The sequence below is a fragment of the Trichoplax adhaerens genome, genomic scaffold (genome assembly GCF_000150275.1).
Source record: "Trichoplax adhaerens TRIADscaffold_1 genomic scaffold, whole genome shotgun sequence".
NCBI lineage: Eukaryota > Metazoa > Placozoa > Uniplacotomia > Trichoplacea > Trichoplacidae > Trichoplax > Trichoplax adhaerens.
The window spans coordinates 3,858,736-3,872,271 of NW_002060943.1; the positions used below are offsets into that span (position 1 = coordinate 3,858,736).

The 13,536-nt window shown below is 30.4% G+C and overlaps 2 protein-coding genes across 2 annotated transcripts; both read left to right on the forward strand.

Annotated features, from left to right (window-relative positions):
* Nucleotides 1-1,475: 1,475 nt before the first annotated feature.
* Nucleotides 1,476-2,534, forward strand: TRIADDRAFT_51670 (uncharacterized protein; the record flags this gene model as incomplete). Its single annotated transcript, XM_002107759.1, has 2 exons — nucleotides 1,476-1,518; nucleotides 1,570-2,534. The coding sequence occupies 2 exons, from the start codon at nucleotides 1,476-1,478 to the stop codon at nucleotides 2,532-2,534; spliced, it is 1,008 nt and encodes a 335-aa protein (XP_002107795.1).
* Nucleotides 2,535-7,677: 5,143 nt separating this feature from the next.
* TRIADDRAFT_51671 (uncharacterized protein) lies at nucleotides 7,678-8,706 on the forward strand (the record flags this gene model as incomplete). The annotated part of the gene is made up of 1 exon (XM_002107760.1): nucleotides 7,678-8,706. The coding sequence occupies one exon, from the start codon at nucleotides 7,678-7,680 to the stop codon at nucleotides 8,704-8,706; it is 1,029 nt and encodes a 342-aa protein (XP_002107796.1).
* Nucleotides 8,707-13,536: the final 4,830 nt, after the last annotated feature.

Sequence of the window (13,536 nt, forward strand, 5' to 3'; positions counted from 1 at the left end):
CAACCGTAATTTATTTATTTAACTAGTCTATCAGTACTTTTCCGGCTCTAAAGCATTTTAATACAGTCATCAATAATAAGCCTCAATAATAATATTCCAATCCTAAATAAGTGCTTCACAAGCATGTGCTACTTATCTTGCATACGGTCAAAGTCGCTTAATTCTAAACAGAAACAAAAGAAGGGCTTGGGATTATCATAACTTAAAATAAATACTGAGCTAGAATTATCAAAGCTAGTTACATAATAGCGATAGATGTTTTAGTGCTACAAAGTGTTGATTAACAATATCTATTATACTGTAATTAGATCTTAATTATACTTATATAATATTTTTCTGATAGAAGCCAGTGATCCTCATGATAATGATCGCATCGGTGTGGCGTTAAGAAATCTTCTCAGAAATGATTATCATTAGATGTTATTACACATATATATTATATATCTAGCCTGTGAGAAATAAATCATTTTCGACATTATAAAATAAATCTATAGGCTAATCAAAAAATCGATGATGGTACCTATATCTAACTAGATCGTGAATTCATTTCAATCTCATTTCAACTATTAAATAATAACTCTCCTTGCCATTATGTAAGGCATTGGTTGTCTAATTATCAAGATTTAGAACTTATCATAAAAGTATCAAGGCAATTTACTCATTACTATCGATTATCCTAGTATCTATTTTGCTATTGCATTAAACGATATCCTATTTACTGTAGCTTGCAGTGTGAAGAATACCAGCGATAGACCAAGTTTATAGTTTAATCTAACCCATTACTGGGCTACTATTGTCTTAATTGATCGTTTGTCAACAATTTAGCATATGTTTAATTAATATTTGGGTTATTGTTTATGATGTAATGGCATTATCCTTAATACCATACATAATGTATTCAAAATAACATAATCTACGTGAGCTCTCTTATTCCGTCTATTTGTTTATCACCACGATAATAATACTGACCTTTTTCACAAGATACTGTTTCTAATAGGATCATAGCTATTCCTGGAAGCTAATTTATTATTCAAGAAATTCAAACCAGCTCTATTGACTTCGTTGCTACCATAAGAAGCTATACCCACAACATAAAAAACATCCAGCACCACGATAATATGCATACGTAACTATTTTGAGTTTTATCAATATGTATCGTTCGCCATATTAAAATATTCTTCTTGGAAGATAATGGTCAAGAATTAGTAACCAATTTCAATATATTATTCATAGGTTGGAATTTTAGCTGATTATCAAATTCATTAGTCGTAAGGAAACTATCGTTATAGATGGAATAAGAAGGAATCATTTGCCCTATTTCACTTCCTCATCTGTTATTTTAACGATCAAGAAGAGAAAAAAGACTACTGCCCATGTCTGAAGCAATTTTTCGCCACTAAATCATTTCAATCTATTGCCAATACCACTAAATTGCCTCTTTTCCATTATCAGTACTTCTATCAAGTGAAGCCAAGATGGTCACAATTAATCAAACGAATTCTACGATAGCAAATCCAGGTATCAATCAAATTTTATCTATTTCTTTCATATCGATTGTTATTCTCATAGGAAGCATAGGGAATTCTATCAACATTTACTTTATTTACAAGATACCATCATTACACAGCTACAACAATATGCTTATAGCCCATCTAGCTGTGGCTGATTTCTTGCAAGCAACTTTAACATTACCCATGGCCATTGCTAATTCTTTATTAAGACATGCCATTCCACCAGCTATGTGTCAAGCGTTCGCTTTTATACTCAATTTTCTTCTCGCCATTGCATTAGCAGCAACGGCAGCCATTAGCATCGATCGCTGCCTTGCTGTTATTTATCCCTATCAATACCAGGCTAAAATGAAAACGAACTACATTATCATGATTGTCATATTCATATGGATACTAGCAGCAGTTTTGGCCGGAACGCCATTACTTGGTTTACAACGATACGGTTTAGGAGAATATACCTTCATCGCTGATGGTCTACAATGTTGGTTTGATTTTCAATATCGTCAAAGAAGTAGTATTATATTTATCATTTTATATATCTACTTGCTATTAACCATCTTAACAACCCTAGTTTCCTATTTGATTATTTTCTGTATTGCCTACAATAAAGGTATCGCTGACATATCTGCAGTCGGTTATGCATCATTACGACGCTCTATCAGGACGACTGCATTAATTGTTGGCAGCAATTTTGCATGTTTTATACCAACATTAATATCAGTATCTATAAGTTATTTCTCTCAACGTGAATTAAATCCAGGTTTAACCGTTGCAGCCTACCTTTTATCATTCTGTAATTCAGCGATTAATCCACTTATTTATGCCTTCACCAATGGAATCCTTCGCCAAAAAATTAAGCAGCATTGTTGTTGCTCAAAGAAGCGATATTGTCTTACAAAATTTGGACTATATAGAACCTCAAAAATTACACCAAGCAATACCGCAGCTGGTCAACCAGCTGCTAAAAGCGACAGCGAACCAAGCTACTGGCAAACTGTTATAAATGATTATGAATCATCGTAAAAGTATGGCATATTTCTACATTAATTAAATCACCGACATAGCAGATCCTTTACAGAATATGACAATTCATATTATACCGATAGAAACTGCTCTATGATGGATGTATTATCATTAGTTAATACAACGACGGTTACATTTACAGTACTCAAATTTAGCAATTTATTCCACTTCAATTATCTAGTGCTGATTAATATCACACTTTCGGATTATATAGTAATTAACGATGGTTATGATATATTGCAGAATATCAAATCGATTGAGACACACATATGATGAATATCGAACACAGATACCAATGTGTATATATATCACACTGAATATATTGTGTATTTATTATGATTAAATTTATATAAAATATAGGAAAGAGTAGTAAAAGTATCCAGTAGTTTTATCGATTAAAACCAATCTGTATCATTAGCATTAATCTTCGATAAAGAATTTGGAGAACAAAGTCTGCATTTAGTACTGGTGAATTATGATCATATTTTGGAATAAACTTTAATATCATAGAACTTCAGTAATAGTGACAATATGCTTTAGACTATACATTTGATAAAAATGACACTGGTAATCTTTGCCAATGTTAAAGCCATTACGAAGTAAAAGATGTTATAGCAAAGCTAATACCAAATAATTACAGAAAATGACATAGAAACATAATTGACTAACTCAATATCTTTCGATTATAATCGGAATCGATCAATACTACTATCTCTACCAAGCATAATTTTGAAATTAAAATGCTTTTATCTAATACAGGATAGAAAAGGATAATATTTACATGAATACTCCCTTTCACTGACTAGAAAAAGAATAAAAAAACTTGTCTTTATATCTAAATAACTTTCTATGCCAGTAGACATAATCACTTGTCTTATGTAGTGTAATAAATTCACTGTGCACTTAAAGGCTATAATAATTCACTTAATATCACAACAGCATTTAACCTCCATCCTTGCGTAATGATGACATAGAGTTAAATTAATATAAGAATTCGGGCTTAAAAATTAAGTTTACTTTACAGCCAAACCAATTTAAATAGCTTTGAAATTGCCATTATTGCTAATTATATGTACAAGCAAGCAATACGATTTAAAATACTGATGCACTCTTCAGATCTTATAATCTTCACTGATATGCAAGTTATTTTATCAATGACCAATGCAATGGTTTTATGATGAGTAAACTTTTATTTATAACCGACTTTGTGTCCCAAAATCTATCATAAGCAAACTCATGGACAGTATGGCACTGATAATATTAACGTAGTGGGCATCTAATATTAGAGTATACAAGATAGGGATCAACAAGAACCAACTAAGTTGCATAATTTGTGACTGTAACACCTATTAAATTCAGAAAATCATTGGAGATAATACTAAAATTCTAAGCAAAACTCTACAAGTGAATATCCTCTCATCTGTCTAAATGTATCATTAAGCTAAAATTCTAGCTCCTAAAGACAATTCAAACTTTAGCTCTATAGGATAAAAGGCAAGAAAGTATCTATTAATCTGATTATTGGCTTCTAGATCTAAATAAAATGATATTTATTTATGCCTTATTATATATCAGTTATTAATAGATATTACCAGCCCCAATAGAAGCAGTTTACTAACAGATTGCACTACTCAAAACTGCAGTATCAGCTTTAACTGAACAATAATTCCACCTCTTCCTTTCATGTACTTCCTTGCCACAATCAAATTTATTATTTTCGCAATAGAAATTATTTCCTTTCAAGTAAATGCCAGATAAAAGAAAATCTTTATTATAGATTTTTTGTTGCAACTATGCCTAACTTACATTGCTGTTAATCTGGTGATTTCCAAACCTTTAAGTATATAGCAGTTGAATTTCGCTGTCATATAGTACGACCCTGAGTGTTCCATTTGAAACCATGTAATTTTTAAAAATTTATCAATTAAAAGGGACACACCTTGCACACATAATGATAGGATAAATAGAATACGTCAATTAGTATTTATAACGCTGAATAAATATTATTTTTAATCATATATTTTACAGTCTATAGGCTATCCTATCTATCCCTCCTGAAAGTTTTCTGTCTGCTTGTCTATCGGTAATACATACCATCTTCACGAGAAAAATATAATAACTGTTATTTATAGACTCACAACATTAACCTTGAGAAGTCTTTAAAAGGCCGAAGTTGTTCTTAATATTAGAACTAAGAGTCATTGTAATACGTATAGTTAAGTTTACGTAAAGGCTTCCCCAAAAATAGAAAGTTAAACGCTAAAGTTGTCACACCTATTTTTAGCGCGTCTGATATATTAATTGCTAGAGATAGATTAATCAAAGATGCAGTTTTATGTAATAAAGTACCGTACGTAAGAACCATATTAATCATTCGCTGGTATAGGGTAAAAAGATGTTTCATACGTTCCAAACTAGTGAACTACAAATTTGTAACTGCTTCGAACACTTCTAAAATATAGAACTTGGTATATCACTATTACGGAACTACGTTTCCGATATTAAGGTTATGTTACAGAAGTTATTTCATACTGATCATGTAGCGTAGTATTTACAGTTTTAATAAGATACTTGTTCAGGCAGGAATTCTTGCCAAGCTCATACTAAGAGCTATATTTTTTAACTCGTTATAATTTCTTACCGTATTTAAGTTAAAAATACGGTTGGACTAGGTTATAATCTGTCATATTTGTAATGCTTTACCTGCGTTGACCTCTTTTGATTGGATGTATGCTGTTGACTTGCTTTATGCTATCTTATTTTAAGTCTAAGTATAATAGCTAGTTATTGTTGGTTATTATTTTATTGCTTTTTCTTTTTGTTATAGATTGCTAGTGAAAACTACTAAAATAAAGTCGTAACCTAGAGTATGTTGTACTTTTTGCGACTATTCTTTTGAGGCTATCTAGAAGGGTAGTTCTAGATATTTTAAGCTACGTAGATAGTTGTGACAAGGACTCTCTCATAATAGAAAAACTTCTTATCCAAAGTCATTACTATAAAATACTATCAAAATAGCTGAAAAATATGCGTAAGGTTTGTAAAGAATATAGAGATACACGCTATAAGTTATATCCCTGCTGTTCAAAGAATTCATGCTAAAATGGAATAATTTAAGTGATAGCTTTATCAAATTTTATCATACTTTATATTTAAACTATATGGAATATAGAGGAAAGAATATAGAAATTATTATAGAGATAAAAGTTGTATCTCTACCGTTTAGCAAGTTCATACCGTATGTAAACTAGAATAGAATAACTGAAGTGATAATGCTGTCAAATTATGATCATAGTTTACATCTAAAGTATGCTTTGATACAAAACTTGATAATCAAAATACATTAGAAACCATCTAATCCTACACCTTATGGATCACTATCGATTGGGTACTAGGTTAATACAGAGTATGAGTAAAGCGATAATTGGCTATCGCAATTATTCAAGAGTTTTCATTACGCTTATAAATTATAGAGACGCTTCAACAAAGAAGATTTAGTAATTCTCAACTTTTCGGTTAAGTAAAAGCTAAATTCTCTATGTACATCAATATAACAGCTCTGTTTTCAGCTGCAGAGTCAGTTATACTCCTTTTCGATTATACTTTTCAATACTGCAGTAGAATAGAGACTCTAAATGCTAGGCAATCACGTCACCGTATGCTTATATATTATGGAGACACTTCAATGGAGAGGATTTAGTAATTCTCAGCTTTTTCGATAAGTAAAAGAAGCTGAATTCTCTGTGTACTGTACATCGGCATAATAGCTCTATTTTCAGTTGTAGACTTAGTTATAGTCCCTTCTGATTATACTTTTTAGTAAATTATTATAGTACATTACTGTACTTTCAAAAATAACCTCCAGAGCAGCGCGGGTTTTTTTTTTTTAAATCTTTGTTTAACCAGATTCATCTTTTGCGTTACTATTATAATATTCTAAATTTAACATAAAGATAATCTCATACCTATAGTAACTACATCAGAATTATTGATAGCCACAAAAATTAATACATATCTACGCATTAATCAGTACTTTAAAACATAATTATTTATATAATCACAGGATAAGACGACAAATAATTGACTTCTAAGATCTGAAATAATTTCAATCATAGTCCTCGCAAATATCACATTGGTAGGAATATAAGCATAGCAAGGGAATTTTCATCAAGCAACCTATCCAGAATTTAGAGGATATGGTTGAGGATGTTATACTTCAGAGGATTCCATTTAGTCTTGCTAATCATAGCACTAATTTACCGTCAAGCAATCCATACAGAAATTAGAGAATATAGCTTAAGATGTCGTATTTTACAGTATTCTATTTAGCCTAGCAAATCACAGTGCTGATCTACTATTGCTATTCGACTAATTTAGGATGATATAAAGATAAAATATGTAGTAACCAATAGTCTCACCAACAATAATATTATTATAGCTATAGCACCTGATTTCTTAATGCTGTTCAATTGCTCGGCGTAGGTGTACGCATTGAAAATATTTTTCGTTACACTCTTCTTTTACCCCTTAAATATTGCATGAAGGAGCGTCTAGTAAAGTTAGTATAATAATTTTCTGTTGTATGGTATTAAGAATAGCATACATACTCGTGTTAGTGTGAACTAAAGGTATTCCTTTCCTATTTTAACACTCCATCCACTTATAATTTCGTAAAGACTCCATTACTGAAAGTTAATGCTGACCAGTTCTACTAATTAAATTCCTTTGATCTCAGCTATTTTGAAGGTAAATTAGTGCCATAGCAACGTAAATTAGACTTAGATATAGATTAAGTACAATAGTCTCATTTTTCCATTGGTTAATGCAAATTGAATAGGCATGAACAAATTCTATTTTGTTATCTTTTCTACGGACAAAAGATATCAAGATGACGCATTGCAATTGTAGCAAATGCTAGCACTATTTTAAAGTAGAAGGTTAATTTAAGTAGCATTAATAGCAACGCTTTTCGTCTTTTACCTCCCTCATCGTCTCTATAATCGTTAAGAAATAATCTCCCTCCATTATAGCTTTTTAAACTCAAGACGAATAGTGTGTCGGCTAAATTCCCGTTATATTTATCATCTAAGGGCATTGAAAACTTGATAATGTAAAGTTAACAAGGAAATCAAGCTCAACAGCCATGGCCAATGAAAGCAACACAACATTATTACATATCCCAAGTACTTACCAAATTCTATCCGTTGCATTTATATCATTGATCATTACTATCGGAAGTATCGGCAATCTTGTTAACATTTATTTTATTTATAAAACACCATCGCTGCATAGCTTTAATAACATCCTTATAGCTCATTTAGCCATAAGTGATTTCTTGCAGGCAATATTAACACTACCTATGGCTATCTTGAACTCTTATTTACGCTTCAACAGCCCAATCATATTATGCCGGGCATTTGCGTTTACTCTTAACTTTTTGGTCATGGTTTCATTAGCAGCAACATCAGCAATTAGTATCGATCGTTATTTTGCTGTCATTTATCCTTATTCTTATTCGGCTAAAATGAAAATTAAGTATATCAACATATTTATCGTATCGACCTGGTTGTCAGCAGCAATCACATCTGGAACTCCTTTACTTGGGTTACAACGCTACGGTCTAGGAGAATATTCATTTATCGCTGATGGCTTACAATGCTGGTTTGATTTTCAGCATCATCAAAAAAATAGAATTGCCTTCATAGCTACCTTTGTTTACATCGTAGCAGCTATTTTAGTGACGATGACTTCCTATCTCGCTATATTTTACGTTGCCTGTCATAAAGGCATCACAGATGTATCTGTCGTAGGTTATGCATCGCTCAAGCGTTCTATTCGTACCACAGCATTGATAGTAGGCAGTAATTTAGCATGTTTTATACCTGTACTAGTTGGTGCTTCCATAAGTTATTTCACAAAGCGTGATTTACCTCCAGGATTGACTGTCGCAGTCTATCTTCTAACATTCTTTAATCCCGCCATTAATCCTGTTATTTATGCCTATACCAACGAAATACTCCGTAGGAAAATAAAACAATATTGTTACTGTCCCTGCAATCCACGCTTTAGGCAAATAAAAGTTCGTAGTAACACTACAATGAGTTCATTATCGTGTCCCAATCAGTTAAGTCAAGAAAGTAATTTTATATTAAATCAATCGATAACTGTGTAAATTCTCGAAGAAAGGCACCCTTCATATCATTACTGATCTAATGAAGCACGGAATGAATACTTACAACAGTATCAACCAGACTGGAAGTGACATAAATCAAGCTATGATTAATACGAACAAACTTTAAATAAGGATTAATGTATTAGAAAGTTTTATTAAAAAGCAAAATTACCTCTAAGTATTTACCATCTTATAGAGTGGCTCAATGACCAGCAAAGGATTAATTTGTACTACCATTTCAGGTTAAGACTACGCCAATAAAATATATTACAAAGTAATAACGAAAATCTGAAGTTACATTGTAACTTATATTAAAATTAACATCTCTCAGGACCTCAGGAAAAACTCTAAAAATTTATTTATCAATTATGAGTAATTAGAACGGTAGTAAATTTTGCTCAAATATCCAAGGATAGTGTTATATTAATCTAATATAATAATTAACAAACATTATCGTATATATCCTATCCAGTAAGTTACTTATTTTGAATTTACTATCAAAAATAATTCCTTTGTAATTCATTTTTATATTATTGACATTTAATACTTCATTTTAACCAGACTTAAAGTGACGTAAAACAAGCCACGATAAACAGGAACTAAATTTATCAAGGATTAACTGTATTAGAAAGTTTTACCAAATAGCAAAATTGCCTCTGACTATTTATCATATTATAGAGTACTTCCATTGCCAGCAAAGCAATACGTGTACTGACATTTCAGGTTAAGACTATTCAATAAAAAATATAACAAAATAATAACTTAAGTTTGGAAGATTGTAACTTAAGTTAAATCAATATTTCCTAGGATCTCAGAAAAAACTCTACAAATTTATCTGTCAATCATGACTAATTAGAACAGTAGTAAATTTTGCTCAAATATTCAAGGATAGTGTGAGATTAATACCTGAAATTATGCTTCGATAAAAAGTAAAATTATACCAAGTAAAAATATAGAATAATTAATATTACTGGGCAATGAAGAGATGCTCTAATATTAAAGCGAAAGGATTATCGATCTGACTATTGGTTGATTCAATGACTTATAGCTATTCATAATATTGAGTATAACGCTAAATCAAGATAATCTTATCTACTAAATTTTACGCTAAAATTCGGCCTAAAAAATATTTATTTTGTAGGGAATCAATAATCAGACAAAAATCATATGCAACCAAGCACAATTCTATAACCTGCAAATTCAGGACGAAACTGACTAATACCACTTAATGCTCTTTAACTTTCAAAAAGAATATAAGTCTGTAGGGACATACTTGCACTGCATTTGGAGAAATACAATTTAAATTACTCCAGTCAATTTATAGACCGAACATAATAAATTTAAGCTATTCTATAATCATGTAAACCACGCATACTGAACCTGATCTAGCAATATAAAATCAAAAAATTAAAATTTACAAATCACTTCTAATCATTATTAGTCACACAAATAACAAAAATTCTAAGATACCCGTATCTTGGAATCTTATCAATGGAAATTTTACAGAATAGCTGGTTCCATAAATGTACTTTTATGTACAGCAGAGTGCTTGAAGAAATAATTCCTCCAAATTTTTATCTCAATCCCTCTTTTATAAACATTTTTTGGTATAATTTTAATAATGCTATATTTTAACCCATTAATATCTATATGGCAGCTATAATTCTGAATTATGCCTTTAGATAAAAAATTTAGATTGCATTTTAATTTTCTAATGTAACTTCACATGTCGCATTGGCAATCACGACTAATTTATGTAATTTTAAACCTTCTAACCGTATATATAGGCCTCGGGATAATGAATTACCATATAATCATAGCGCCTTTGTACTCCCTTCACTTTTAATCGTTTAATAGCATTGTTATCTATATATTTTAATATGCCAGTTTCTTTCATAATCTAGCTATATGATTCTAACTTCATATTTTCTGAAAATTGATACGAAATTACTTTAAGCTAATTGATTAACCATGTCTTCATATTTCCTTATAAGAGTTATAATAGTGCACATAGTTTCTCGTTTCACCGTTTTTCCCTTCCTACATGAAGTAATTCAAGGCATAAGCTAAAAATTTTATTCTCAAAAACTCATGCATAAAATTTGTATTCTTTTCAAGTTCTCAAAGCTATATAATTCTAAGTATAATGCAAGGTTTATCCAAAGCCAATTTGCTAAGCTTGATACTAGACAGAAAGCTATTAGTCATAAAGATAAAGTATCATCTTAGCTCTAAAATAATCTATCCATTTATTGCTACGATAAAAACATTTATCATAAATCCGAATTGTGTATTTTACTTTGTGTTAGCCATGACAACTTCATATCACAATACATGGACGACCACTTTTACACAGTAAATCAATAGCAAAGGTTGAATACAACCTGAATCCCATTAAAGAGTATTTGTATAATTTCAGCATTTTAACACCAGTCACGAAATTGTGATAATCAGTCTGGATCTTCGATATTCCTTTTGTTCCATTCATATAAAGCACAGATTAATAATGCTGAAATAGCCTTAATATAATCAAACTAATAGATTGTAGGGGGTATGAATATGATTTCTAAACTAAAACAATAATAGAATACAGAGATAAAACCCTGAAAAGAAATTGTGTAATATTAGCAATAAGATGATATTCTCTATTTTTAAGCACTATGTTACTGCTTTAATTCAAAATTAATTGTATTTCAGTACAATTAGACTATTTTAATATATTATTTGATTTTTAGCTATAAATATTGCTATTTTAACTTAAACTACTGCTACGTCAATAAAAGTAATTTTATAATTTGAGAGTAAATCACGAAACCATCAAGTACACATATAATATATGATCCATTACATGCAGTGCGCTAAAATGAAATTTTGAAATCGATTGAGATATTATGTAGGGTGTACCGTTACAAAAAGAATGGAATGATCACCTTAAATACTTACTTAAGCTGTCTTTATATCCTAATTTTTAGATTTGCTGTAACAATGGTAAATAACAGTTAAACTAGTAACAGCTGGGCTTAATTCCCACGTAACCTGAAATAAGCACAGGATTTTACTATTCACAAAGAACCATACGCAAATTTACCGAGCTATGCTGATCAACGTATCATAACTATCCTATTTTGCGCTAAATCAAACTTTAAAAGGGTACCAAAAATTATTAGACTATTTTGATCTATTGGTAACTTGCAATAAATACACAATTTACGGTATTAATATTTTGCACAAGATTTACTGCTTATTATCTAATTTTAGCAAAGAAATGAATCCTAATTAGCTGAAAGATGAAGTTAATCTAATCCACAAATCTTATACACTGATATCGAAGAAACTTCTCAGCTATCAGATTTCGTCTTTAATCTAAAGAATTTTGTTACCACATTATTCAATTCAATACTGCAGTGGAAATTTAATTTATGACAAATAATATCGTAATTATGCATTAGTAATCCTATAAGTAAAGAATGATTGTAAAAGTCGGATATAGCTGCCGGTAAAATTGTGATTAGTTAAAGATTAAAGTAGAAGATCGATAATTGCTATTTTTATTCACCCATCAAAATAGGCTTCAAAACTTTTACAAAATAATTATTGCCTAATTTTAAATATTGATCATAGCAGTTTCATCTGATTACGGAACAACATGAACTAATACCTTTTTGTAAGTGTGTATGCAAATTCGAAAGCTAATTATTATTCTGTGATGTCTAATTTAATGCCTTAATCCAATGTTATTGAAATATATTATGGGGTCAAGTTATTCATAAGTCAATCTCACACTTTACCTAACGTTCATTACTAATAATAAATATCATACATTCTTGTCACATACTTCGGTCATTTTAGACTAAGTTCATGCTGTATCCATTTGAAGTGATTTTATTCGTTATTTACCTAAAGTGCATAGAGATTATTTATTGGTTCCTATCATGAAGTATGAATTTAAAACCCTGAAATAACAGCTGCTGATTCTGATATGAGTAAATATAAAGAGTAAATGACCTTATAGTAAATATCAACTAGTTCCTATCTTTAATTCTATTTGGTTGTTTAGTGAACTCTAATACCTAATTTTAGAATTCTGACGACTACAGCTCATTACTTTCCCTTTACATAAATGATTATGTTCGAGTAAAATAGGATTCTAATTAATTAAGGGCTATTCCATACAAATACGATCTTGCACTGTATGCAATTAATGACCTATCCCCGACTAGGTATTTTATCAATCGAACAGTAGTCAGCCAAGTAAGAATATACACAAGTAAAATACTGTAAATAAGAATAATTTCAATATAAAGACCGAGCCATACACAATAGGAAGACATTAACTTATCGCCATCAATAGTACCTTGTTACCAAAATTTGTTTGTTAGAGTTAATTAAGATACTGTTATGTAACGAAAGCTAATTTTTACAATTCTCCTTCAATATTTTAAAGATTTTTGTATTGTAATAAGTACACTAGCTTTAAAAAATAACTAATTTGGTTGGATGACAGTAGATACTACTTAGTATCTTAGTACAGTACATTAAGAATTCGATTACATTATTCGAGTCAAAATTTAGCAATATCCGGTAGCATAATTTTGTTATGAATTATAAAATGTAAGATTGTAATTTAAGCGATATACGTATTAGTGAGTGTAACAGTTGTGCTTCAGTTATGATATAACTGATAGCTAACTTTGATCATAAAATACAGTAGAAGTTAGATTACTTTGCCCATTGATTACAACGTAACCCCGAACATTTTGATCTAAGTTCTAATTTAAGATCGCTGGTCTGTCTTAATGTATTTCATAGTTATATGCGTATGCTACATAC